Source organism: Acomys minous (genome assembly GCF_964271855.1).
Source record: "Acomys minous genome assembly, chromosome: 7".
Lineage (NCBI taxonomy): Eukaryota > Metazoa > Chordata > Mammalia > Rodentia > Muridae > Acomys > Acomys minous.
In genome coordinates, this window is record NC_140488.1 from 2,305,042 (window position 1) to 2,331,032 (window position 25,991).

At 45.0% G+C, this 25,991-nt stretch overlaps 2 protein-coding genes across 8 annotated transcripts in view; one reads left to right on the forward strand and one right to left on the reverse strand.

The window, feature by feature from the left end:
• The first annotated feature begins 6,255 nt into the window (after window positions 1–6,255).
• Window positions 6,256–11,665, forward strand: PNMA5 (PNMA family member 5). Of its 2 annotated transcripts, none has more exons than XM_084789931.1 (5): window positions 6,256–6,394; window positions 7,871–8,002; window positions 8,490–8,586; window positions 8,674–10,618; window positions 11,142–11,665. In XM_084789931.1, the coding sequence occupies exon 4, from the start codon at window positions 8,795–8,797 to the stop codon at window positions 10,049–10,051; it is 1,257 nt and encodes a 418-aa protein (XP_084646057.1). In that variant the 5' UTR covers window positions 6,256–6,394; window positions 7,871–8,002; window positions 8,490–8,586; window positions 8,674–8,794; the 3' UTR covers window positions 10,052–10,618; window positions 11,142–11,665. The 2 variants fall into 2 exon arrangements, with proteins under 2 accessions (XP_084646057.1, XP_084646058.1); XM_084789932.1 differs by having other exon boundaries at window positions 8,490–8,545.
• Window positions 11,666–13,214: 1,549 nt separating this feature from the next.
• Window positions 13,215–25,991, reverse strand: part of ZNF185 (zinc finger protein 185 with LIM domain) — a 46,178-nt gene continuing 33,401 nt past the window's right edge. For all 6 annotated transcript variants that reach the window (XM_084790964.1, XM_084790965.1, XM_084790966.1 and 3 more), the window contains 5 exons: window positions 25,512–25,592; window positions 23,210–23,308; window positions 20,593–20,695; window positions 15,848–15,946; window positions 13,215–15,238 (listed from right to left, as the gene is read on the reverse strand). In XM_084790964.1, the coding sequence (XP_084647090.1) occupies window positions 15,848–15,946; window positions 20,593–20,695; window positions 23,210–23,308; window positions 25,512–25,592 (382 nt within the window). In that variant the 3' untranslated portion in view covers window positions 13,215–15,238. The remainder of the gene's footprint in view (window positions 15,239–15,847; window positions 15,947–20,592; window positions 20,696–23,209; window positions 23,309–25,511; window positions 25,593–25,991) is intronic.

Here is a 25,991-nt window from a genome sequence, read left to right on the forward strand (position 1 = left end):
GGTGGTTTTGTCTCACCTCTTCTCTAAGTGGGAGCCATGTAGTTTCATATCTGTCCCCCCTTTCAACCTGTGTCTTTACCTTGACCAACAAAATATACTTAAAACATTTTTATTACCTTTTTTATAAACATAAACCTCAGATTGATGTATATCTTTCCTTTAGGTCACTAAGTATATACAATCAATTGTTAAGAAAAAGGAACATACCAAAAAAATTGTCAGTTTAAATCTTAAGCAGTCTCTTGTAATTTATCTTATCAGCAGGAGGTCATGACTGTGGAGGCCAGGTTGGAACTCAGGAGTCCCTCCTGGCTTTTGTCTCTATTGTGTTGGGATTAAGGGCTGGTGTCACCACCACCCTCTTTAACGATTTCATTTCAATTTAGTCAAACTTTTTAGAAATCTCAGTAAAAAACCAGGGAAACAGGGAAAAAACAAGGAAACCAGAAAAGTCTAAGCCTTGGGTCATTTGCAACAATTTAGGCTTCAGTTAGTGAAATTCTGTCCACCATTCCTTGGAATTTAGTTTCTATTATCTCTTTTTGGTGAGCCTTTTCCAGAAAGTTCTGACAAACACCTTGTAGCTAAGGAGCTCAGAATTACAGCTGTTATCAACTCTATGGAGAAGAGCTCAGTTCCTTCTCCCTTTCTAGTTGTTAGTAACTTAGCCTCACATTTCTCCACTCTCTGCCTGTCTCCCTGAACTTTTTTAGAGAGGGTAAGGAGAAGTGTGACTATGACTAAGCTCATTGTAAACAAATTCATAAACACCAAAACAAAATGATAAAAGATCCAGGAGCCTCTTGCCATGGCACCTTGGAAAGGAACCGGAGTAGTTTTTATTTTATTATTTTTCTAGGCATTTAACTCCATTCCTCAGCCTAGTTTAGAAGACTGTCAGTCTAAGTCTGCCTCTCCAACTGGCCATGTGTATGTAACCATCCTTGTTCTGGCCCATGGACACCTCTGGGAGCTGTGACAAAATATGGATACCTGCTGCCCCACATTGGGCGCCACTTATTGTTTTTTAAATTACAAGCATTATCTGTAGGCCCGGTTAGCAATGAATCAAGACACAGACACTTGATGTATTTTAAGATAGTCTTAGTTAACCTGGGGAAGGGCAGATATCAATCCTCTAAATTGCCTCCCATAGTGGGGCAGGCATGGGATCCCTGTCTCAATCCCAAACTACCTCCCATCCATAATCCCAAATACTTGCTCATGTTCTTCATCTAGGCTGGATTCTCCATCCACGCCGTGAGCCATGTGCTTCTCCTCCAGCTAACCCATGGCGGCCCTCCTCTCTTCACTTCAGGTCTCCTTCTCCTCGTGGCAGTGTCCTTCTTTTTCCCAGAATTCCTCTCTCTCTAAGCCCCACCTATCTTCTTTGCCCTGCCCAGGTGGGATGGTTTTTTATTAAAAAAAGGTTGATCAGAGACAGTAAGCACTAATTAGCATCAAAATACATCAGACCGTGCCCCAACACAGTCCTTCTCCAGCACCATGTCTTCCTGCAGGCTGCCATGCTCCCTGCCATGATGATAATGGACTGAACCTCTAAATTGTAAGCCAGCCGCAATTAAATGTTTTCCTTTATGGAGTTACTGTAGTGAGAGTGTCTCTTCACAGAAATAAAAGTCTAACAAGCCAGGTGATTGTAGGTCACACCTTTGATCCCAGCACTCAGGAGGCAGAGGCAGGTGGATCGCTGTGAGTTCAAGGCCAACCTGGTCCACAAAGCAAGTCCAGGACAGGCAAGGCTACACAGGAAAACCCTGTCTTGAAAGACCAAAAACAAAACAAACAAAAACCAACCAACCAAACAAACAAACAAAAAACCAAAACCAGCATCCAAACTGAATGAAAATAAAATAACATTCTAGGTCCAAATGGCTTCTCTACTTGAACCCATGCAACACATTAAAAAAAAAAATCAAGCAATACCAAACTCTCTAACAAAAGGACAGACTAGTTACAGAAAATCTAATTGTCAGCAAAATATAAAAGTCTATAAACAGTTATTGCTTTTGTCAGATGCAGTTAGGTGAGCCCTGAAGAGATGCAGCTTGGGCGTGCCTCCTTAGAGAAGAACGCTAAAGACTGGAAAATTCCTGCCGGTCTTAGGACTGAGCTTGTGGTTTTTGCTCTGTGACCTGAGGCCAAGTCAGCTGGTGGCCATGAGTGGCTTCATCACACCCTGCTGATGTGACATGGAGTCCCGTGTCCCCCTCCCCCCCCCCCCCCGCCACCCCGCCCATGATGAAGCATTGGATGAGCTGGCCAGGATAGTGCTGGAGAGCCCACTCTGATGGTGCTACTTCCCAGGCCTACATCCAGACTTTTAGTTGGCCTACCTAACATCTACCCCATTGATGAACTGCTGGAAGGATTGAAGGGGCTGGTCTTGCAGATTCAAAGCAGCAGGATCTCTGTGACACTGGGCAATAACAGGTTATCCAAAAGGAGTCCCATTGAGGAGACAGTACTGATAGTGTAGCAGAAGCCAGAGGCCTTGAACCAGACCAATGAGTCACTGCAAGGAACATTTGCGAGCAAAGAAGTGTGGACATACTGTGGAACACACCATAATACACTACAACTTTCACAAAGAGAGTTTTCTTTTTTCTTTTAGGGGATAAGTTGCAGGGGAAGAGAGAGGGTACGAGGGAACTGGGACATGAGTGTGAATTTCACAAAGATTCAAAAAGTTAACTGACTCACTAAATATTTGGGGGGAGTGGACAGGGTTCCTGTTACCCAGGAGGTCCTATTGAACTCAGATACAAGAGTCCTATGAAGGTTCCTAAGTTAAGGGTGCTCTTGTCATCCAAACATTTTCTATATCCCTCAACTTCATACTCTTCTTTATGTTGCAAGAACATTTGTTCCAATTTGGACAAGTGCCTAGCATGGATCTGTCCTGTTTTCCAGCACTTCTGCCTGTGTCTGAAAAACCTCTCTTTGAGAACAAAATGAATGTTCTTCTTAATTACACTTAATCTTTATAACCAACAACAAACACAAATTTTTAACTTTTGATAATACTTTCAGCTGAGAGTCCTGAACTAAACCTATTTTTTAGAAACCAAACTTGTGAAAGAAAAGGTTCCTTGGCAGGTCATGTGTCAAGCCCAGCTTTAATCCTCAGGCAAAAATTAATTTAAAGCATATACACACTTCCTCCCTCAACAAATTATTGTAATATATCACTTACATTTTTTGCAGTTTGCGGCACAGTATCAAGGACTCTGATTATACATCCCCAAAATGTTTATAAGTGGAGATGGAGAGGTGGCTCAGTGGTTAAGAGCACTTACTGGCTGCTTTTGCAGAGGACCCAGGTTAGGTTCCCAGCACCCACATAACAGCTCACAAACATCTGTGACCCCTGTTCCAGAGTATCTGACGCCCTCTCCTTGCCTCTGGCACCAGGCAGGTATGTGGTATGCATACATGCACACAGGCAAAATACTGCATAAACATAAAATAATAAAATAAAAATTTAAATATTTATAAACATGGTTTTCCTTAAGATATTTTACCATGCCACAAAAGAACGTGTATACTGAGAGACTTAAATAAATTTAGTTTCTCTGTGCCATAAAAAATAGCCGCCGGGCGTGGTGGCGCACGCCTTTAATCCCAGCACTCGGGAGGCAGAGGCAGGCGGATCACTGTGAGTTCGAGGCCAGCCTGGTCTACAAAGCGAGTCCAGGACAGTCAAGGCTACACAGAGAAACCCTGTCTCGAAAAACCAAAAAAAAAAAAAAAAAAAAAAAAATAAGTAAAAATATACAAGTTTAACTCTGTGTTAAGCAATTAATATTATGGGGTTTATCTCACATACAAATAAGCTATATTGTCTAGGGTCAAGGAGATGGCTCACTGGTTAAGAGAATGTAGTGCTCTTGCAGAGGACAAGAGTTCAATTTCCAAAGGCAAGGCAAAATAAAGGGTGAGTGGGTACTTTTTGTTGTTGTTTGTTTGTTTTCAGTTTTACCCTGATGATGTGTTGTTGTCATAATAATAAGGGAAGAATAAACAGGCTAGAAGTCATAATGAACAGATAGATGATGACAAGTTTTACCTAGAGCCATTACAGTTATCTGCTGGCTTTGGAGTGAGGGAGGAGAGCACAGTTCAAGAGTCTGGAAAAAGAAAAGAAGCAAGCAGTACATTCTTGTTAATCAGAGAGAATGAACAGTTCAGCTAATCATTTATAAGATACAGTGAACAGGGATTTTCAAGTCTTTGAGTCTGGCTTTCTCATAAGGAAAGCAGCCCTTGACTCTAAATTGCCTGGGGAAGGAAATTTCCCTGTGAGAAGTCATTTTCTGGAACACACAAGGCTGCTTTTGATAACCCTGTAGTATTTCCAAGATCACATGGCTTAGGTAATGTCCAACATTGAGATCATCCCTCCATAATGTTGTATTGTTGTTGAGGAAAGAATGTAAGATGAAGTTATTTCTCTGCTAGTGAGAAAAGAGGAATAAAAATCTCATTATTGGAGCACTCAGTGTCTCAGAGGTGAGTGTGAGCTCTTTATGTGGCATTGGCAGAGTAGTGGTTTCTGGGACACCAGTGCTCTGACAGTCCCTGAGTAAAATGGCCTGCATGGGATTGGGGCCTCTCTGCAGTATCGTGTACCTTATGCAACTATTTTCTCAAACCTGGGGATGAAAGGTAGGGGAATGGGCATGTCTATAAATGTCTTGATTAGCAACCTTTTTAAAATTTAAGCATTCAGGAGATACCTATTCTTTTTGCTTGTATATTTTTGTCTTAGTGTTTTTGAGACAAGGTTTTACACTTTAACCCAGACTGGCCAGGAATTGTATAGCCTAGGCTGGCCTTGAACACAATATGTAGCCTGGGTTGACTTGAAAATTTCCATCCTCCTTTTTCCATATCCCAGGTGTTGGAACAACAGGCAAGAGCCAGACCACATCTATTTTTTAATATTTATTTTATTTATTTGTATATGTGCATTGGTGTTTTGCCTGCATGTTTGTCTGTGTGAGAGTGTTGGAGCTCCTAGAACTGAAGTTACAGACTGCTGTGAGCTGTCTCATGTGGTTTCTGGGAATTGAGCCTGGGTCCTCTGGAAGAGCAGCCAGTGCCCTGAACCTCCAAGCCATCTCTCCAGCCCCTATTCTTTGTTTTAAATCTCAAATAAAGTGAAACAAATCTATTCTGCCACCAAAAGCCTGAAACATACACCTTGTTGAATGTTGTCTGTGTTCTACTCATGACCTTCTTTGCCAGCATTTTGGCGCTCCTGGGCAAACATTTGAGTCTTTCCACTGTAGGAAAAGCTGTCCTTAGGAAGGAGTGGAAAGTATTTAAAGTACTCGGGGGGGGGGTGCAATTTGTGTCCAGGAAATCTAGAGACTTAAGTGAATAGAAATAAGGAAGGAAGGGAGGGAGGAAGGAAGGAAAGAAGGGAGGAAGGGAGGGAGGGAAGGAAGGAGGGAGGGAGGGGGAGACTGAGTGAGAGTGAGAGCAAAGAGATCAAAAGAGAATGAGAACGAGAGTGAGAATGAGCAAGAGTGAGTGAGGGCAAGAGAGTGAGAGTGACACGAGACTAAGAAAGAAAGGGTTAAAAGGTTCTGAAACTCAAAAAAAGCCCCCCACTGATGTTTCTCCTGCTTCTGCCTCCTACTAAGTGAATGCTGAGATTACAGGCACTGCCTCTAAGTCCAGAAAGTGAAATCTTTTGATACATTTTATGTTTTGGTAAAGCTAGAAAAGTTTTGTTCGCTGGAGAAATGCAAGAAACTTTTGTAATAGTGTCCTTCCAACTCGAGAGCAGAGGCTAACAAAAATTAAACAGGGCATATATAAGTTTCAGTTAAGTGTCTGCGGGGCTTGTATTTTGTGCCGGGCACTATGTTTTGCTAGTTGTGCCAGACACATACTTTGTGCTTAGCCTGTAAGTTTAGATGGTTAGACCCACCGAATTCACTATTTGAATATAGAAATACGAGTAACATCACGTCACAGCTAGTAGCCAATGAGCCACAGACGTATGAAACAGGACTAGCACGACACGTATCATGCTTGGTGGTCTCTACTAAAACAAACTTTGATCCACACTTCCTGCCACTCTGTTCAAATTGTATGTCCCTCCCACTTGATCCCTATAGGACCGACAGGATTGGCTGAGGCAACAGGATCTTCCGCCTAGTAGTGGGGGGAGGGCACAGCCTCAAAAGGGTCGTGCGTAACTGTACGAGGTGGGCGGGGTTGGCGGGGTAGGCGGGGTCGGCGGGGTAGGCGGGGGTGGCGTATATAAGGTCTTCCGGCCCGGGCTTGGCGCCCATTTTGTCTTGCAGCGTACGCGGCCGCCATGCCTCCCGGAGTTCTGACTGGGAGGCCTCTTTATCAGGTATGGTGCTGCCCTCCCTCTGGCACCTTAGGGGTTTCTGCCACTTCTAGACATCACCCGTTGTATTTGTGTCCTTTCCTTTTGTGGCCTTCTGTTTGCTTCCCTTCTTGAGAATGTGAGGTAAAGGATTTGAAGAGCGGAGGACATTTGTGGGAAGCAAAATGGATTATTTGTTTTCTGGTTGTTTTGTCATTGTGAGATAGTATTTCCATGTTGCACAGGTTGGTCTCAAATTTTGGGGTTAAGGTGATCTTCCTGAACCCACTGGACTTGTTTGGGTTTTAGATGAGGTCGAGGTATGGGAATTTAAGCATAAGTCAGTCCGGTATTTAGAGTGACTTTGGGTTGTCGCTAGGATGGGGCTGGGCCTGGTTCAGAGCTGGAACAGAGAAGGCTGTGCAGTCTGGGACTGTCCTTTGGAAGGTGCTGCTGCGCGGGACAGTTGAGAGGTGCCGGAGTTGAGATAGGTCAGAGACTGAGTCTGAGGAAAGGTGGGTGGTCCAAAATGGCGCTGGAACAGTGAAGGGGCGGAGCTTAGGGCAGTTGGCGGCGCGGGAACCAGGATAGTGTTGGATAGGGGCGTGTTCTGGGAATAGTGATACTTTGTGGTAAGTGGGGTCAGTGAAGACTGTCTCAACAGTGCCCTAGTGGAGCAGTTGGTCAAAACCTTGGAAGGGGCGGGGTTTTTTTGGTTGGTTGGTTGGGTTTTTTTTTTTCGTTTGTTTGGTTTTGGCTTTTTTTTTTTTTTTTGGTTTTTTTGTTGTTGTTTTGGTTTTTTGTTGCTGGTTTTTTGTTGTTGTTGGGTTTTTTTTTTGAGACAGGATCTCTCTGTGTAGCCTTGGCTGTCCTGGAATTCACTCTGTACACCAGGCTGGCCTCGAACTCAAAGCGATCTGCCTGCCTCTGCCTCCTGAGTGCTGGGATTAAAGGCCTATACCACTGTGCCCCGCAAGAACTTTTTTTTTTTTCTGAAACAGGGTTTCTCTGTGTAGCCTTGGCTGTCCTGGACTCACTTTGTAGTCCAGGCTTGCCTCGAACTCACAGCGATCTGCTTGCCTCTGCCTTCCCTCCCGAGTGCTGGGATTAAAGGTGTGTGCCACCAATTTTTTTAGGTGCTTTGTGGTGCACGCCTGTAATCCTAGGAATTTTTTTAAAAAGGTGCTTGGTGGCACATGCCTGTAATCCCAGCACTTGGGGAAGACAGAGGCAGATGGATCTCCGAGAGTTCAAGGCCAGCCTGGTCTAGAGAGTGAGTTCTAGGACAGCCAGGGCTACACAGAGAAAACCTGTGTGGAAAACCCAACCCCCTCCTCCCAAATACAAAAATGTATCTACTGCAGGCTTCAAAAGTGAGAGACTAGCCCAGCCTACTTCAAGGTCAGGCTTGGTGTGCAGACTCGGAATTAGCACAGCCTGCACAGGCAGGGACATTCAGGACTAACCATATTAAATATCCCTCTGCCTCACCTTGCACAGATCAGTGGGCAGGAAGCAGCACCTGTGCACCAGCTGGCTGAATAGAGCCGGAAGTCTGCCAGCAGCAAGCGCCGGTGCCAGGATAGTTGCTGTATCCACCCGTCAGTGGGGCACTGCACAGCAAACGGCAAGGTGAGCAGGTGAAGGGGTTTCCTACCAAGGTTCATGGACTGCAGGGTGGGGCCATCCCTAGTCCACACCCAGTCTTCAGTCTCTGATTGCCCTCCCCCATACCTGTCACCACCACCATCTTGTTGCTAAGATACTTCAATGGTTGAAGACCCATGACATCACCTATTGTTGTTCAAGAGCCTTAAATAACCTTATCACATGGCACTATGTGGTATGGTAACCCAGAGCCACATCATTCTTATGTCCATGGCAATGTTTAGATTGTCACACATTCTTTGCACCCAGCTCTCTCATCACATCCACTGAGCTCCAGTCATCTTTCTCCTGTGCTGAGTATTTCTTTAGGAAGAGGAGAGTTTCCTATGTGCTGACAGTCTTGGACTCAGCAAGGAGTGCGCTGAATCCAATATATCCCCAAGTGGCTGGGGCTTTTCCAGTGTCTCTGGGCATTGGTCTTTGCCTCTTAACATTGGCATTTCCCACACAGGTACTTGCAGAATACACAGTAGTGTCTCTGGACTTCCAAGGAGTTTGCTGCAGCAGGTCAGCAGGGTCCAGTGAGTTTCACGGAGCTTTCTGTGATTGTAAGAGCCTGGGAAGGAAGGCTGAAAATCTGGGAGGAGGAAAGGTGACAGGAGTATTACCTAACCTCGACTTCATTTGCATTTCAGGCTATGGGAACCAGGACATCACTGCCTTTCTACATGGCATTGGCTTATTAATCTTTGAGTCTTAGGAAAATTCTGACCTAATACACCCTAGTGTTGGGTCTGTTCCTAGAGGGTGGGAACAATGGCTGTGCCTCTATTAGATGACTGGTGTAAGGGGATGGACTTGGACCCCAGGAAGGCTGTGCTCATTGTGGGCATCCCTGTGCAGTACACAGAGGCTCAGATAACGGATGCTCTGAAAGAAGGCTTACCTCCATTGTGTGCACACAAGGTGATAGGCAGGATGTTTAGGAGAGAAGACAAAGCTAAAGCAGTCTTAATTGAACTGAGTGATACTGTCAATTATACTATGATGCCCACTCATATAGAAGTAGAGGGTGGGGCCTGGGAAGTGGTAGTCAAACCCCGTAGCCCAGATGATGAGTTTGTCAATAAGCTGATCTGCTTTCTGAGAGAGGAAGGACGGAGAACAGCAGATCTTATCAGAGTCCTGGGTAACATTTCCCCTGCAGTGAGCATGGAGCTAAGGAATTTATGCCAAACCAAAGTAGAAGGCTCAAACTCTCTGTGTTACCGAAAACTGAAAGTGTTTTCTGGTAGTCCCTTTCCAGGCCCAGGAGAGGAGACCTTTGAAACCTGGTTAAGGGAGATCACTGAGATGATGCAGGTATGGCAGTTATCTGAGATGCAGAAGAAGCAACTTCTTCTAGAGAGCCTGCGTGGTTATGCCCTGTCAATTATTCAGGCACTGTGGGCTGGCAATGTCTCTCTAACTGCTGAGCAGTGCTTAAAAGGCCTAAAGCAGGTCTTTGGGGGTAAAGAGGACTATAAGGTCTTCCAGTCCAGCTTCCTTCTGTCTTCTCAGAAACCTACAGAGAAGATCTCTGATTACTTGCTGCGCCTAGAGCCCCTGCTGCAGAGAGCAGTGCGGCAGAGCCCATTTTCAGACCAGAGTGCAGACTCAATTAGACTCAAGCATGTCTTATCTCAGGTTTCCATGACTCCTGGTCTGCGGAGCAAGCTGGCCCTCTTAGATCAGCGAGGGTACCCACCCACTTTTCTGGAGTTAATTAAACTTACTCGAGATGAGGAGGAATGGGAGGCCACCAGGGTAGTGATAAAGGAACAGGAGAATCAGGAAGAAAAGGCAGCAGTAGCAGCCAGTATAGCAGCATATCAGGGTGTCACCCAGGCAGGCATTTTTAGGGAGGTCAGCACCCAGACTACAGGAGAGGAGATGACACCAGTGAAGCGGAGGCGACTGCTAAGGAGACACAGTGCTGGGGAAGAGGGGTATATGAAAGAGTCAGATATCAAGGCTGAAAATGAGTCTGATGAGCAGAGCCCCCAGGTGGTAGCACAGGAGTCGGAAAACTAGAGAGGGGCTGGGATTATGAGCCACCCCAACCCCAGGAACATATAGGCTCAAGATACCCAAGAATTCCTTCCTCTGGCTGGCAAGAAAGATACCTTGACCAAATAATGTGGCAGCCCAGACAAATGGCAGGGGACATGAGTGATGCAGAAGAGTGCCAGGGCCCCAGCTTGCTGCTAGCTAGAAATGATTTTAACAGGCAGGAACAAGCTTCATCTAGCCAAGTGACTACCAAATCCCAGGCCCGTGGGGAATGCCAGAGACAGGAATGGGAAGATACTGTAACCAGACTAGAGGAGGATTCAGAATCCACTTGGGACAGTAGTGAGGATAACGATGGTAATGCTGGGGGCCCTAGACAAAGGATGCCCACTGGCACTAAAGCAGCACAAGACATGGAAGAAGATGCCACGGGGTCCTCTTGGCCGGGGGAAACCAGTGCCTGGGAGCAAGTGCAGCAAGGCAGTGAGACAGTGCCCAGGAGAGGAGTCCGCAAGATCCAGCCTGTCCTCAGGATCATCTACACTGCTCTAGGGGAGCCCCATGAGGGCAGCACCCTTGAATCCTTTTGTGAGTAACCCCCACCCCCCCTACTGGGTGAAGCCCCTGGGTCTCTGGACCCAAAGGACCTGGGAGGCCAGTGCCAACCCAAGGCAGTGTCCCTCTTGGCAGCCTGACAGGACTGTGAAGGGGTGGGGGGCAGACACCAGTGCCCAAGAAGAGCCCCAGGCTGGGGCACCTGGCATCATAGGGTTAGTGGCCCCATCTGTCCTGAGAGCCTGCGAAGGTGCAGGGCAGATTTTGTGGGAACAGGAGGTGGAAGAGCTGCAGGAGGAAGACTCGGGGTGCAGGGCTGGGGGGCAGCAGTTTGTTCTGCTCTCTTTTGTCCAGGGCTACTGGAGAATTCCAGAGAGCAGCGGGAGGGGGCGGGGGCGGGGCGGGGGGGGGGGAGCCTGGTGAATACAAGTGCACAGGCAGCTGCCAAGGCTGGCCCCAGACCCTGCTGACCTGGAAGGGTGGCCTGGTGGTGGTGGTGGTGGTGGTGCCAAGACGCCCTCCTCCATGTGCTCCCCCTCCCCCTCATACCAAACAGATGGACATCACAGAAGAGGCCATCTCAAGGATTCTGCTGACTGACTGGCTCTCCCAGCACGGATGCCCCCTCCCCTTCCCCTTCCCCATTGTCACCCTGAAGCAGGCTACTCCCTGCTCTGGAGCCCCTGCCTCCTTACCTGTTAACCTCAGAATGGCCCAGCTGTCCAGTGAGTCCCTTCCCCCCTCATGAACATGGGAATGTGCTGTGACATTGCAGGCCTGTTATTACTTGTGGCTGTTTTCTATGGGTGGTGGGGTGTTGCGTGCTATGTTCTCTAATTCCCTCAGACTGGTCTGTACGTGCTCTAAGGCAGAAGCACCCTGCAGTGGGTGACTCCCAAGTGGGCATCATCAGAGCGCACCATCTTGACAAGAGACTGATCTACAGCATATAGGACAGTATATTATAGCAGAAGGTCCCCATGTGGGCAGGGCCTATGGTTTCTAGTGACCACTGAAATTTTGTGTTATCCCTTTCTAATGGTTGTACAAGTTTTTCTTGAGTAAATTTTATGAATGTTACAGCTGTGTCCTGTGTCTGCTGGGAGTGAACTGGAGGGCAGCAGTGTGGCTCAGTTGACAGTGGCATATATTCAGGTCAGAAACCATGATGGACTACACTGGTCTCCTGTATGGGTAGGAACCAGGCTACTGGTAGCCAATGGATATGGGGTACAATGGCTGGCTGGCTTCCCAGGGCACTTGGCAGAAGTAGAAATACACGCAAGAGGGAGGATGCAGTGCAGAAGGCAGGCTCCAGGGTGTGATGCCCCCATAGATGCTGTATCTAGCTCAGAATATGGTGGTTTTCCACTCAGCCTTTTCATTTTACCTCCTGACTGTGGGTAGGGCCAGCACTTGTCTCCACTGAAGGGTACTTGAGGACTGGTTGGACAGGGTGCTTGGCAGACTTGGGTGTTACAGGAAAAGGGGGAAGAAGGGACTTATTCTAGACAGCCTGTCTTAGCATTCTTCCTTTCCCTTGGTGGGGGTGTGTATGTGATGATCCCTCCACATAGAAGGTGTGTGCATGCATTCATGTGTGTATGTGTTAGTGTACATTTCTGGCTGAGTGAGCATTGGCCAGTGAACAGCAGGTGTGTATGTGAGTCACTGGGTGTGGGAAGTATCATCTTTTAGAATGTTGGGAATATGAGTGTCTGTGAATGTGTCAATGAAGGTGAGCGTGATCATGTCATTTTATGTTTGTGACAATGGGTGTGTCAGCATGAGACTGAACTCAGTGAGGGTCCAGTGTGTTCAATGTGTTATTCGTATGCCAATGAATGTAAATGTGAGTGTGTTACTAAGTGTGACTGTCATATGTATCTCTGCAGAGCTTGTGAGCCAGTGTTAGTAAGGCTGCTGGGTTCTGACTTGAACAATAAAGTTGGAAGAAGGTATCAGGAGGCAGGGCCTGCTTCCCTTCAATTCTGGCTTTCGCTTTTACAGATTCATGCATCACTCACTCTCTCATGGCCCAATATCATCTATAGTGTGTGCTTAGGAAATAGTAATGAATGAGCAATTCTTCTCCTTTAGGTATACAACACGAAGGTCACTTCCCTTAGGAAACCACCCTTAACTTAAAATCCAGATCACACACCTAAGATCCTTAATGGTTACTATTGGAACAGGGTTGTTGAGCATGATGTTCTTGTTGGGGCACGAGGGCTCTCTGATAGCACTAGAGAGGCAAGAAGATAGCCTGTGTATAATAAATTCATACTAAAGCCACATGGCATCTCCTTGTTTTGTTTTATTTGAGACAGGCTCATACTAAGTAAGCAAAACAAAATAAGGAGATGACAATTCTTTCCTTCTTCGGTATGTCAGGATTACATCAGAGATCAGGCTGCAGCCTGTCAACTCAAGTAACTTATCTCCCAAACTTTTGGCAATCTTTGCTTCTGGGTCTCCTGAGTGCTAGGGCATGAGCCACCCAGTCCAGCTGTGTTTTGTAGCAAGAATGGATTCTGGTAAGTCACGTGCTTAAAATCTCCAAGTTATTATATTTAAATGCAAACATACACAAAAATCTTTTTTAAAAAAAGGAATCATAATGCTGGTATGCTATATCCTAACATTTATTATAATTTGTGTACATTAATGTGGATTAAGCAAGTATAATTAGAAATACTAAACAATTAAAAAGAAATAGAATAATACAAAACCATCCCTTGTTAACTGCAGAATTTTGAGTCTAAGACATAAAGGCGCTGTTTTGGATTCAAATCAATACTAACCTTGCAAGCTGGGTTTTTGTTTTGTTTTGTTTTGTTTTGTTTTGTATCTCCCATATTTCTAAATCACCTTAAATGGCAGGGTATATCCTTAAGGTAGGGAAAACATATCTTGGGCCTCTTTACATTGCACCCCATCTATGGGGTCTGCACTGAAACTCCTAGGTAGTACCTCTAACCAAGGGAGTGCTTAGTTTTCTCTTGCTAATTCATTTGGCCTCCATATGTCGTTGCCCACCATCTACCAAGTTCCATGCTAAAGCTAGACTTGAGAAAGCCTAGCTCCTACTTAGTATGGGAGGTGGCATTTTATACTCCTCCACTTTAGAGTACACATAACAGATAAATATTCAAATAAATAGAATGTTCTTCTTTGATTACCTGGTAGGAAGAACAAGCCCACACTCAAATGTGTCTAGGGCTCAGAGTCTGAAGAAAGAAGCAAATCCAAAAAAGGCCTCTATTTTGCATCCCCAGGTTTTGAGGGCTGTTTTTCTCTTCAAGAAGCTTACAGTATAATGCTGGGCCTAAAGGCATCACAGTGAAGTCAAAGCAGAGCAGCATATTGGCAAACTGCAGGGATGAGCCTGCCCCTGCTCTGCCAGACATCAGCTTTCGGTGTTTTGAGTACCTGGGAACCTAGAAACTGAGGGCTGAGAAAAAGCGATCGTGGAAAGCTGTGTGCTCAGGGCAAAACCTAGTGCACCTTCTGCTGGCTGGCAAGCTTTTCTTTGAGAAGATGCGCGAGCCAACCTTGTTCTGTGTGGGGGAGAGGGAAAGGGGCCACTTAGATTACTGTAGCACTTCAAGAAGCCCAGAGATGGGGCAAAGGTCACACGGTTACCGTTTCTACTACTGACTCAGGGAAGTATTCCATGGTAGGAATAGTGACCCCACACACACACTGTGCCTGGCACGACGTGCTCAGTGTCACTATGGTTATTGCTTCTAGAGAGAGTGCAGGCTTCAGAGAGAACAGTGGTTCCACAAGATTCTCCCCACTTCTCAAATGAGATTAAAACCACTGTTTTGTGGCAGTGCAGGTGCATAGTGAGGTCTCAAGAAACTGCATCTGTTTTCTTCTGTGCTCTGAGATTTACATACACTAAAAGCAGTTCAGAGAATTTCTATGTAAAGTCCAGGAATACTGAGGATAAAGACTTGAACCAGCTATCAAAGTTCAAAGAGACACAGATGGCTCTTAGGTTAGGAGCCTCCTAATGTATCTTATCAAATTTAAACCTAGGTAAAATTTCCAGTATGCGCTGACATACTGACAGGAAAAACTCAAAGGAGAACAGGAGGAGGTAATTTAAATCTGCTACATAATTCAATAAAAAATAATGAACTATTTTAAAAATTCTGTAAGAAATTTAAAACACACACATATATACATACATAGTGAATAGACAAGCTAAACATTAACCTATTGCCAGCCCTTAGTATTCAGTGCCTGTAATTTCCCTACCAGGGATCGTCAATAATTTTTGGCGTGGCCCCTCAGAAGCTTCAGAAAGTGTCATACAGTGATGCCTGTGCTTGTGCCCAGGTCATTTACCCTGTTTAGACAGCCAACATGTCTTAGAGAAGTCAAAGTGTAGTTGTTCTTCCTGGGAGCAACATGTCAAGCCTGGGCAGAGATACGGATTTGAAGTATTTTCTAAGGCATAAAAGGCTACACACAAGTGATTATAACATCATTGAGATACAGTCTTACATGTGTGTTACTCCAGAACCAGGTGGGCTGGGCAGAAGTACAGTGATACCAAGGAGGGTGCAAGGGAAGGGGAGCCAACAGTTTGGGACAACTGCACAGCCAAATACGCCTGGGGCTTGTCAGCTTCTGTTCAGCCTGGAGGAGCCAAAAGAAAATAAAAGTAGCAATAAGACTGAACGTAAGCATCTAATACCTGACTATCAGGGTCTCTTGGGGTAACTGTTAACAGTGCCTGTGAGCCTAAGTCTAACACAAATGCATTTCCTGGAGGGAAGGCAACCTTTGTGTAGCTGGAGAGGGAAAAGATGTGGTCAGACACTGGCGAATGGCCCCGAGGCTGCTTTAGTCAGCATCTTGCTTATTAAATCTAAATCTAAAGCTATACAAGCAGTGCTGGAAGTAGTCCAAAGGGATATGGTGGAGAGCCCAATACTCGAATCAGAGACCTGAGATGAGGTTCATAGGGTTAAAGGTTCCAGATGGGAGAGGTAGTTCTTTATGGGAAGATATTAGGACTCTAGCAACTTGGAAAGTGTCCCTAGGGAGGGGTTTTGTGTACATCACTTAAGATCTCGAAGTAGCATAGGGCACAGGACAAAGACTTGGGATCCTCTGATTGGATGGTTGAGAAGCATAGCAGGGTCCTGAAGTAAAATCCCGGTCCACACCAGGGCAAATTTTTGTCTTGTTTCTTTAGTTTAGTGGGGCTCTCAGCTGCTTATCCTATGGGCTTCCCGCACTCACCTAGAAGAGCTTCTCATAGCATTTCCCACAGTGGATGGTGTCACGGTGAATGAAGATCTGGTCTAGGAGATCACCCATTGGTTTATTGCAAATCCCACACTAACAGAGAAAGCAAAGTGGAGGTCAGCAGTCAAAGCGGATACTGTGAGCTGACAGCACATCCTGACCTCCAAGGAGATACAAAGACATTGCGAGTGGGTATAAACCTGATCTATAAAGCAAGATAAACAAACAATAAAACAACAAAAGTAACCTGGTAGGGACTGGGAAGATGGATCAGTCAGCAAACCGCTTACTGTTCATTTGCTCTCTAGAACTCATATAAAAGCTGGGTGCAGAGGATTTCTGGGGCTCTGACCACTGCAGGTTCACTGAGAGACCCTGTTCCTGCTCTCAAATAGCATTAACAGCAACTGAGGAAGATATCCAATGTTGCTATCAGGCAGTCTGTCTCTGTCTGTCTCTGTGTCTCTGTGTCTCTCTCTGTCTCTCTGCTGCCCCTCTCTCCCCTCCTCTCTCTCTCTCTCTCTCTCTCTCTCTCTCTCTCTCTCTCTCTCTCTCTCTCTCTCACAGATCTCCTTGTCAGTTGAAGACTGATGCTGCCCTAGGACCTCTGCACCAAATGACCATGGAGGAACATAGGGTGATGCTTGTCCAGGTAGCCAGTAAGTCTCAGAAGCTGCTTGGGCTGTACTTCCTGCTTATTCAGGTGAAATTTATCCTTTCCCGATTTCTGATGGCACTGACAATAGGCTAGTGATAGCTTTGCCAGTTCAACAGCAGCAACCAAGGCTTCAGATGCCTTCTCAGTTCTCTTCATATGAAGAAAAGAATTTCTCCTTAAACTTAGCATTTAAAGTGGGTTTAAACTTCTGTCCCAATATATATCTGCTCTAACATCCTTCCAGGTTTAGGTGTTCCCTCAAAATATGCATCCCAGACAGCTTCAAAACAGTTAGCCCTAGGTGGTCCAGCCTCATAGACCTGCAATTCTCTAGCCCCAGATGGTCTCACAGAGCCTAAACAGCGAGTGAAACAGCCTGCTCTTCCAGGATGTGGCCAGCATTCCAATTTTCTTGGGTCCCAAAGATGTAGATGCCCCAGATAGCAGGAAGCAGTCTAAAGAGCATAACCTGCTTCACCATCACTCCTCCCTGTTCCCTGACCTTTGATAATAAACAAAAGGGAGGAATGTTATCCTTTAAAAAGTACATGCCATCACATATTGCTCACTTGCTCTCTTTCCACCAACTCCCCGCCCCCTTTCTCTTATGTCCCTGCTCAGATTGTCTTATTTTAAGCACTTAATTAAAATCTCTGATATATATTTAAATATATATATATTTAAAATCAGAAATAGGCAGTCTATAAACAACTTATAACATTGATAAAACTGTTAACAGTAAGAGTTATAAAACCTATATATAATATCAAAAGTGACACTAAAATGAATTTAAATTAATTTAAAAATTTAGAGGTTATATCAAAATTCTGAGAAACTATGTTTATCTTTCTCTGATTTAGCCTCTTCATTTCTTTATCTCCTAACAGTGAGATTCTATATCAAAAGGCCCAACAATGGCCTGTGTTAAGATGGTAAAAATTGGGTGCATCGTTGGTGGTATAGTGGTGAGCATAGCTGCCTTCCAAGATAGTAAAAATTGCCATGTGTAAAGGCCACTTTCACTTGGGAAGCTAGATTCACACTTACCTGTCATGATTAAGACTGTACTAAAATTTCTTTATTATACAAGCTAGCTGTAAAATTCCTTTGACATTCCTTTCAAAATGTGCTAAAGCCACAAGTCCCAGTTTGGTTTGAGTTAAAATCCCTAAAGCTTAAGGCAACACCTCAGGTGTGTTAGGACAAATCGCTGAGGTGCCTCTTAACATATCAGAGCAGACCCTGGCAGCCGTGCTCTCCTAGTGCCTGCTACAGAGTCTTGGTTCCTCTCAGAGCTTGTCACCTCCATCCCTTACTCAAAACCTCCCTAGGCCATGAGATTTCCTTCCCTTCCCCAGGCCTCTCTTTTCCTATAAAATCTAGCCAGTGTGGCTACACACCTTAGTTCTCTTGGCTCCTGGTTCCTCTCTCAGCATCACTCTCTCCTCTCTCTTCTCTTCCCCTCTTGCCCCCTGCCCCACCCACCCTTCTCCTCTCATGGCCTGGTTCAATCTGGACCATTCCAGATGCCTCTGCTGTTTTCTCCCTCATATCTACAATAAAACCTTCTCCTCAGCTGTACCCAGAAGCAGCCACATCATCTTTTTTCATTCATCTGGTGCCAAACCCATGGGCACATATGAGTTCTTTTCCAGGGGAGTTGGCCTGTCTGAATCAAGCTGCTGATCTGACTTTCCTAGGGTATGTGTAGATCATTTGTTTCTGCTGGCTTATGCCACCCACCATATTATACTCCAAATCCTAGCGTCCACCTCTTCAGCCACAGCTTCCCTCCACCTGCTCTACTTCGGTAAGTGTCTCTCTGCTCCTGTGCACTCATCACGCCTCTTGGTCTCTCTGGCTCCTGAAGCTCCTATGCTTTCCTGAGATGCCTTTACCTGGGCATCTCTCTATCTCTATGTCCATGTGAGCACCTCTTTACTAAGGACACTTACCCCTCTCTTTTCCCAAAAGCACTCAGCAGTTTTTTCCTTTACCTGCTCTAACTACTCTCTTCCTCTACTGGCTAAGAGTCACCTGGAGCTGCCTGCTGTGTCTACTACTAACACAAAAGCTGCGCTGCTGTGCTAGCTGCTCCTCTTGCCCTTCTGAGCCCCTATCAAGTAGAAAGGGACAGCTCTCCTCTGTGACTTGGGACATTTCTCTCTGACAACTCTCATTCCCCTTGGAGACACCTTGGATTGAAATTCTTGTCAGCACTACACTGACCCCCTCTGCTCTCTTTATCCTCAGCTCCTTCCTGGGTCTTCCTTGTCTCCTGCCTCTTCTAGAAGCTGCACTTCCACAGCGTCGCTATACCTTCCTGGGCCTCATCACCCTCAGAGCCACCTGCCCTATCTCTCCTTATGCCCTCCTCAGCCTCTGGCTTCCTTACACTCTCTTGGGCCTTTTCCTCTCTTCCTTCTCAGACTCAGAGATTTTTTTTCTTTTTTGTTTTTGTTTGTTTGTTTGAGACAGGGTTTCTCTGTGTAGCCCTGGCTGTCCTAGACTCACTTTGTAGACCAGGCTGGCTTCAAACTCAACATCAATCCACCTGCCTCTGCCTTCTGAGTGCTGGGATTAAAGGTGTGCATCACCACGACCGGCTTAGAGATTTTTTTTTATCAAAGCCTCATTGTCTACTGCAAACAGCTTGGCCTTGGTATGGATCAATCAATGGCCAAAGATTGACACATTAGGTTTTCAAATTCTCTCATATGGTAACAACTTTGTTTTCACTGCACAAACAAATGATCCCCAAATCTTCTATCTAAACTTGTTCTGCTCTATGCTTCCAGATGCTTTTATCTATAAGGTTTTCTACTTCCTACTCTTAAAATTCCCCATCTTTATGATTTCTCTGCTCTCTACTCTCAAAAGAAATCTCTCAAGACTATACTGTAAACTATGTCAGGATTTGTAAGTTCATTGGGTATGGTTAAAAATCTGTAACAAAATTTAGCTAAAAAGTTATAACAAAAGGCTTACAATGAAAAATGTATGCATTGGTATCTTAATTTGCTACAGCTTACTGTTCAACATTTGTTTAAAAATATACAACTACTAGAAAATAGATCTAAAGCAATTATTGCAAAACTGCTTAGTCCTACTGAGCTATATGTTTAGCATTATGTCTCCTTTTAGAGTAAGGCAACAGCAGGTCTCCAAAATAGCTTGGATTAGGATCAATTTTTGAATGATGATAAATTCCTAATATTATAAAGAAACTGACTTAGACATGTATGCTTAACTACTTATGTCTTTGTCAACTGTATTCAACACCAGGCTTCTAGATAATTTTAAATAAGGAACAATATATGTTTGCTGAATAAAGTATGATTAATAAATAAGGTTTACAAATTCCTAAGGTTTACTTGGATTACCAGTAACTGAATTGAAGATGTATGTCTAGCCTCTATTTTTACTAACTTTGTTAAACTTTAGCTACTTGGATAAACTGAATCATATGAAAAATTGATACTCTGTAGTGGTACACTATAAAAAGAAAAAGATCAGGAAAGTTCCCAGTCTCCCTATGGACTTTATTTTGGTCTACAGCTTATTGCACTTATGGCTTAAACTTTTATTTTAATGCTAAAAGATCTTCAATTAAATCTTCAACTCAAAAAATTTTAAGGCTCAAACTTAACAGGGATAAAGCTATAAATCCTAATCTTATAAAAGCTGCTGACTCTAAAGTTAATTAACACATGCAAGTTAATGCTCCTAGCTATGCTCTCAGTCATGCTAAGTGCAAATATAATTAATTTACAGGAACAAGCCTTATTTAGCCTCCTGTATGTTTTCAAGGTTAAGCCTAAAGTAAGTAAGTAAAACAAGTAAAGCTGTGTTTCTGTGCTGGGGCCTTTGCAGTACTGGCCCTCTGTGAAGAACAGTCTGTCCCCAGATCACCTTTTCTCAGCCTCTATTCTGTTGTTAACCATGTGGAACTGCCAACACTCCTCTCCTCAGTTCAACGCGCTACTGAGCCTGGAGATTATTTACAGCTGTGCACAGAAATCCAGTTTCTCTTCACTTCATCAGAGTTGTCCTCTTCAGAATACTCAGCCCTCTTTCTTACCTTAAAACAATCCTCATGGCAACAGATGCCGAGATGTTCAAGGGTAATCTTTGGGCAGTCTTGGATCTCATGGCTGCAGTAAGTACAGAGCCCTTCGCTTGGTCTAGGAGATGGAAACAAGAACCAAGCAGTCAGGCTGGCACCCATGCTTCTCATATGATGCAGCAGATCTTCTGGTTTGGTGCAGGTAGCCCCGGGTTTGCCACTATTCTCAGATCCCTAGTGTTCTGTGTTGTATAACTGGGAGCGTCACCTATGCCAAACTGGTTCTCAAACTTGGCACTATGCTCCTGAGGGTGGGCTTTAAGGTCTCAGCTGCTCAAGCCAGGTCTGGTGTCACTCTCTCTCCCTGCTGCCTGCGGATCCAGATGGAGAAGCTTTCTCAGCTCCTTCTCCAGCACCATGTCTGCCTGAATGCTGCCGTGCTTCCCTCCATGACGATAATGGACTAAACCTCTGAATTGTAAGCCAGACACAATCAAATAGTTACCTTGTAGGAGTTGTCATAATCATAGTGTCTCTTTAAGCAATAGAACCCTAACGAAGACACCCTGCCATTCTGCTGGTGGAGCAGAGCTCACTCTCTGGACATAATTGCTTGAGAATCCTCCCTTCTTTTTGTGTCTACACTTGTACACAAGTGACTGGATTTATCCTTGGAAAGAATCCCAGTCCTGTAGGCAAGTCCAGTGATTAATCAGTAATGTTAGATTTGGGATTTAGTATTGGAATAATGAAGAGTGAGAGCTCCAGGGTATTTAATCTATCATGCTACTGGAAATTGATATACCATGATTTCAGGCATGTAAGACAACTGTCAACAAACATAGAGTTTGCAGCCCAAGTGTGCTGCTCAGGGTGTGCATTGGAAGAGGGATAGTCTTATATGGTGAGTATATTCCAAACTATATTTTAACTGGAAAAATTAAAGTTGGGGGTCATCTTATATATCAGAAAATATGGATTTCACTTGATCCTATATAGTTGAGAAATTCTCAGGCATCTCACCAATCTACTTTCTATGATTTATACATAGCTTGAATGTGTTCCCCAAGGGTTCATGTGTTCGAAGCTTTGTCCTCAGTATAGCAATAGGACATGTGGTAAGATTTTTAAGAGTTGGAGCCTAGCAGGAGGTAAATAGGCCATTATAGGGGCTTCCTTGGAAGAAAATAATCTAGTTCATATAGGACCAGACTAGTTCCTATAAAGATGCACTGTAATAAAAGGAGACTAGCATTCTACTGTTCCAAATATGTGTCTTCTAGTCTGTGTGGTATCATTTGCTATGAGATCCCTAAGCATTGATAAATAACTGTTAGGTCCATGCTCTTGAACTTCAAAGGCCATGGACCTCTTGTCTTTATAAAGTGCTCACCCTTGCATATTTTGTTTGTGTGTTTGTTTTTAAGACAGGGTCTCATTGTGTAGCCCTAGGTGGTCTGGAACTTGCTATATAGACCAAGTTGGCCTCACACTCCCAGAGATTCACCTGTCTTCCCTAGGAGTCCTAGGAGTAAAGGCCTGCACCACCACGCCCAGCTTTGGGTGTTTTGTTAAAGTAGCATATAGCAGACTGTAAGATTGTCTGATAGCATGACTTACCAGACGATCGGTGATTGACCACGCCTGCTTCTTCAGGCATGGTGGAGGAGGCGTCTGTAACCCTGTGTATTTTTAAGTCCCTGTACTTGTTTGTGTGTTAAGGGGGAAGGAGCCCACTGGTAAGGTTTGCTCCATGGTAACTTCCTTCCCAGTATAAAGCTCAGTGAGTTAGACCACGTGATAAATGAGAAGACACATGGCAGTGAAGTAGCCATAGCCTGCAGTGGTCCAGCTCCAGCACGCATTGCTGCTACTAACTCCCTAGGACTTACTCCTCCTCCTTTTCCTCACTGTAACCTGGGTGGATTCACTGTTTAATGAGGCTCTTTTCTTTCCTATTGTGAGTATTTGAAAATAGCCCCCTTTTTTTTGTTGTTCTCAAGACCACCCTATGGTTTCTTTCAGGATGGCTCCAGGCCACTGTGCGACCTTAGTTTTGTCTTCTTGATGATAAAAACCATTTTCCCTTACATACCAATCTAGTGTGTAGTTGTCTTTTCTTTTGGCATCTAGTCAGATGTGCACAGCACTCAGGTGACAAGAGCCTCCTTGAGCTTTCTTTCAGACACTGACATGTCCTTCCTCAGAAACCTTCTGTGTCTACACTTCATCTCAGTTTATAGGTCTCACGTGTTGCAAAATGTGACAGCCTGATTAGAGCAGCACTACTTTATGCACTGTGCCACTGGGTAGCAGCTCTGCAAACAGGTTCAAAGCTTCAATGCAGCAAAGAAAAAGACCCAGGTGGAGATCTTCCTTAGTGCTGAAAGACCTCTGCCAAGAAAGGAGACATGGGGCTGGAGAGATGGCTCAGCGGTTAAGAGCACCGTCTGCTCTTTCAAAGGTCCTGAGTTCAATTCCCAGCAACTACATGGTGGCTCACAACCATCTGTAATGTGATCTGGTGCCCTCTCCTGGCCTGCAGGTGTACATGCAGGCAAAACACCATGTACATAATAATAAATAAATCTTAAAAAAAAAAAAGAAAAAAGAAAAAAGAAAGGAGACATACCTCCCAGAGGGTGGAGAGGGTGGAGAGGGTGGAGAGGGTGGAGTGCCTTCTTGTGGGGGTTTCCTCTCTGAGGCCAGTGAGTCCGCAACGCTGCTGGTACTATAGCATGTATAACGGAGGAGAGAGCACACAAACCACACGGTTATCAGTCACGCAGAGAGGATGCTTCGCTCCTTAGCCTTGTAGCCAGAGTTAGGACATGAGTACACTGACAGTTATCACCACGGTGACCATAAATGGCTCCTGGACCAGGAGCTCAGACTAAGGAGGCACAATTTTCTTGGTGAGTTCTTTTATGGTGAATGAAGATGAGACCCTGTGGTTAAGGTGGTAACTAAGATTCTTGAGATTTTATATACCTGTGGGCTCCTCACTTCCTTTGACTAGCAGAAAAAAAAAGTAGAGTCCTACCACTCATGGACATATAAGGGTTGTTATGGGAACTTCTAGGAGCCCACACACTGAAGAATCAGACTCTAGATGTACTGGCTATGTCAATTTGACACAAGCTAGAGTCATTTGAGAGATGGGAACCTCATAAAGTCAAGCTGTAGAAAAGGCTGTTACTGAGTGTTCACAGCCTGGAGAACTGTTCAGTAGGAACGTGGGAGATAAGGTTAAGAGCAGTGCGGATAGACGAGGAGGCCTGGTGTGTGAAGTTCCAGAGTGAACGCCGAGAGTCGCTTAACAATTATGGGACATTTTGGGGCTTAACAATTTTGTGTATTTTGATTTAAGAATCTGTGGTTCTGTGGGCATGGTGGTGCAAGCCTATAATCCCAGTAACTGGGAAGGCAGACGCAAGGGTATCACTATGAGTTCAAGGCCAGCCTGGCCCACAATGCGAGTCCAGAGAGCCAAGGCTACACAGAGAGACCCTGTCTTGAAAAAAAATAAATAATCGGTGGGTTCCGGTTAGCTAAGGCAGAAGAATAGGTTTTTATTAACAAGAGACAAGAAACACTAAAATGAAAACTTTGCTATGATGGGATAATGCTGGCCAGCTGGAACTGAGAAGTCAGTGGTGATCAATGTTCTGGGAAGCATTTCCTGAGCGTCAGCACACAGAAGCCGTGCTCCAGAGGTGGCCAAGGCTGTATCTTATACTGGCAGCTTAACTTGGTGGTGTCAGCCACCCAAGTGGCACTGGATTTGAAGACAGAAAGGGATGAGTCATGGAGAGCAGCTGAGACTTGGAACTGTGTGGCAGGGCGGAGTCTCTGAAAAGAGGCTACTGGTGAGAGTGCAGCCCATTTGGACATGTTAGTGCCTTGGGGTGGGGTGACTAGCAAGTACAGTAGCAGTGCTAAAGGGGAGCCAGCCAGCCTGAGCCTGTAAGACAAGCAGTGTGTGCTGCAGAGGGCAGAGCTGGCGAGGTGACCCAAGCCCCTTGGAGGAGCCCAGAAGATCAGGAGTGGATCCTGGCATCAGTGGCTCACTAACAGTTGGAGTTTAGTTTTGATTTGATTTGACTGTGACTGTGCTTTGGCTCCTCCCCATCCCTCACCCTGACCCTTTCTAGTTTTGTTTTTGTTTGTTGAGACAGGGTCTCTCTGTGTAGCCTTGGCTGTCCTGGACTCACTCTGTAGACCAGGCTGGCCTCAAACTCACAGCAATCCGCCTGCCTCTGCCTCCCGAGTACTGGGATTAAAGGTGTGCGCCACCAATGCACCTGGCTATGGTTCTTCCCTCTTAAAGTTAAAAAAAAAAAAAAGAAGAAAAAAATATATACACATTTTAATTTTATATGTGCCCACAAATGAAAGACATTTAATTTTAAAAGTGTTTCAATTTTAAAGGAGACTAGGTATTTTAAAAAGACTGAATTTTTAAGTTTGAATTTTTAAAGACTGTGGTACTTTTAAATATTAGGATGTTCATAATATAATATTGATATTAACATGTGATCTTGGGAAGGACTAAGAAAGGAAAGGTTAATGGCTTAACAGCAATATGTTCCTGTGTCAAACCAGCAAAGGTCAATTGTATCAACTTGACACAAGCTGGATGGGTGGAACAGCACTGAGAAGACATGGACCTTCCTGCATGGTGTCAGAAAGCAAGGAGATAAGTTGATCAGTGAAAAGGCCACACATGATAGAAAATCACATCTAACTAGATAGAAAACCTGGAAACCCATAAATCATGCATTAGTAGGCCCTTGCAGCATCTACCATCCTGTGGATGATTACCCAGTAGCCCTGCCCCACTGAGTCCTCAGTGAGGTAACAGGATGAGGGAACAGGGCAGCACCAGGCCTGGTACAGGCTATGACAACAAAGCAACTGAAACTTGTTCTTACCTGTCATAGTGTGAAAACACTGGCTTCTCAGAAGACACTTCACTAGCATCCATGTACTCTTTCAGGAAGAGAATTCCTTTGCTGTAGAAGGAGCACAGCAGACTAGGATGTGTACTAGAAGATTCCAAGGGACTGGGTCTGGCCCACAGAGGAGGACCACAAACCCCAGCCCAGTTTGAAGGAAATGCAGATGCGCATGCAAAGGTGTAGGCTAGAGGGCACGAGTGGGGTCCACAAGCCAGGCTGCATGGTAGCTACACAGAGAGATGCCAGGATGCTGGTGCCACTGTCCACATGGATCAACTCTTAGCTCCTAGATTGTGTGTTTAGACTGAGAGCTGTAGAAGGTAGCTCCGTGAAACTAAGAATAGCATGCCCTCTCTCGAGGAAGCCTCAACTCCCCAGACTTCTGTCCCTCAGCCTTCCTTTCCCTCCTGTGCCTGGGTCTTTTCACTGTTCTGCCCACCATGAGAATGTTCT

Coding starts and splice junctions, on each gene's coding strand:
- PNMA5 (XM_084789931.1), top strand. CDS start 8,795: ATGGCTGTGCCTCTATTAGATGACTGGTGTAAGGGGATGGACTTGGAC.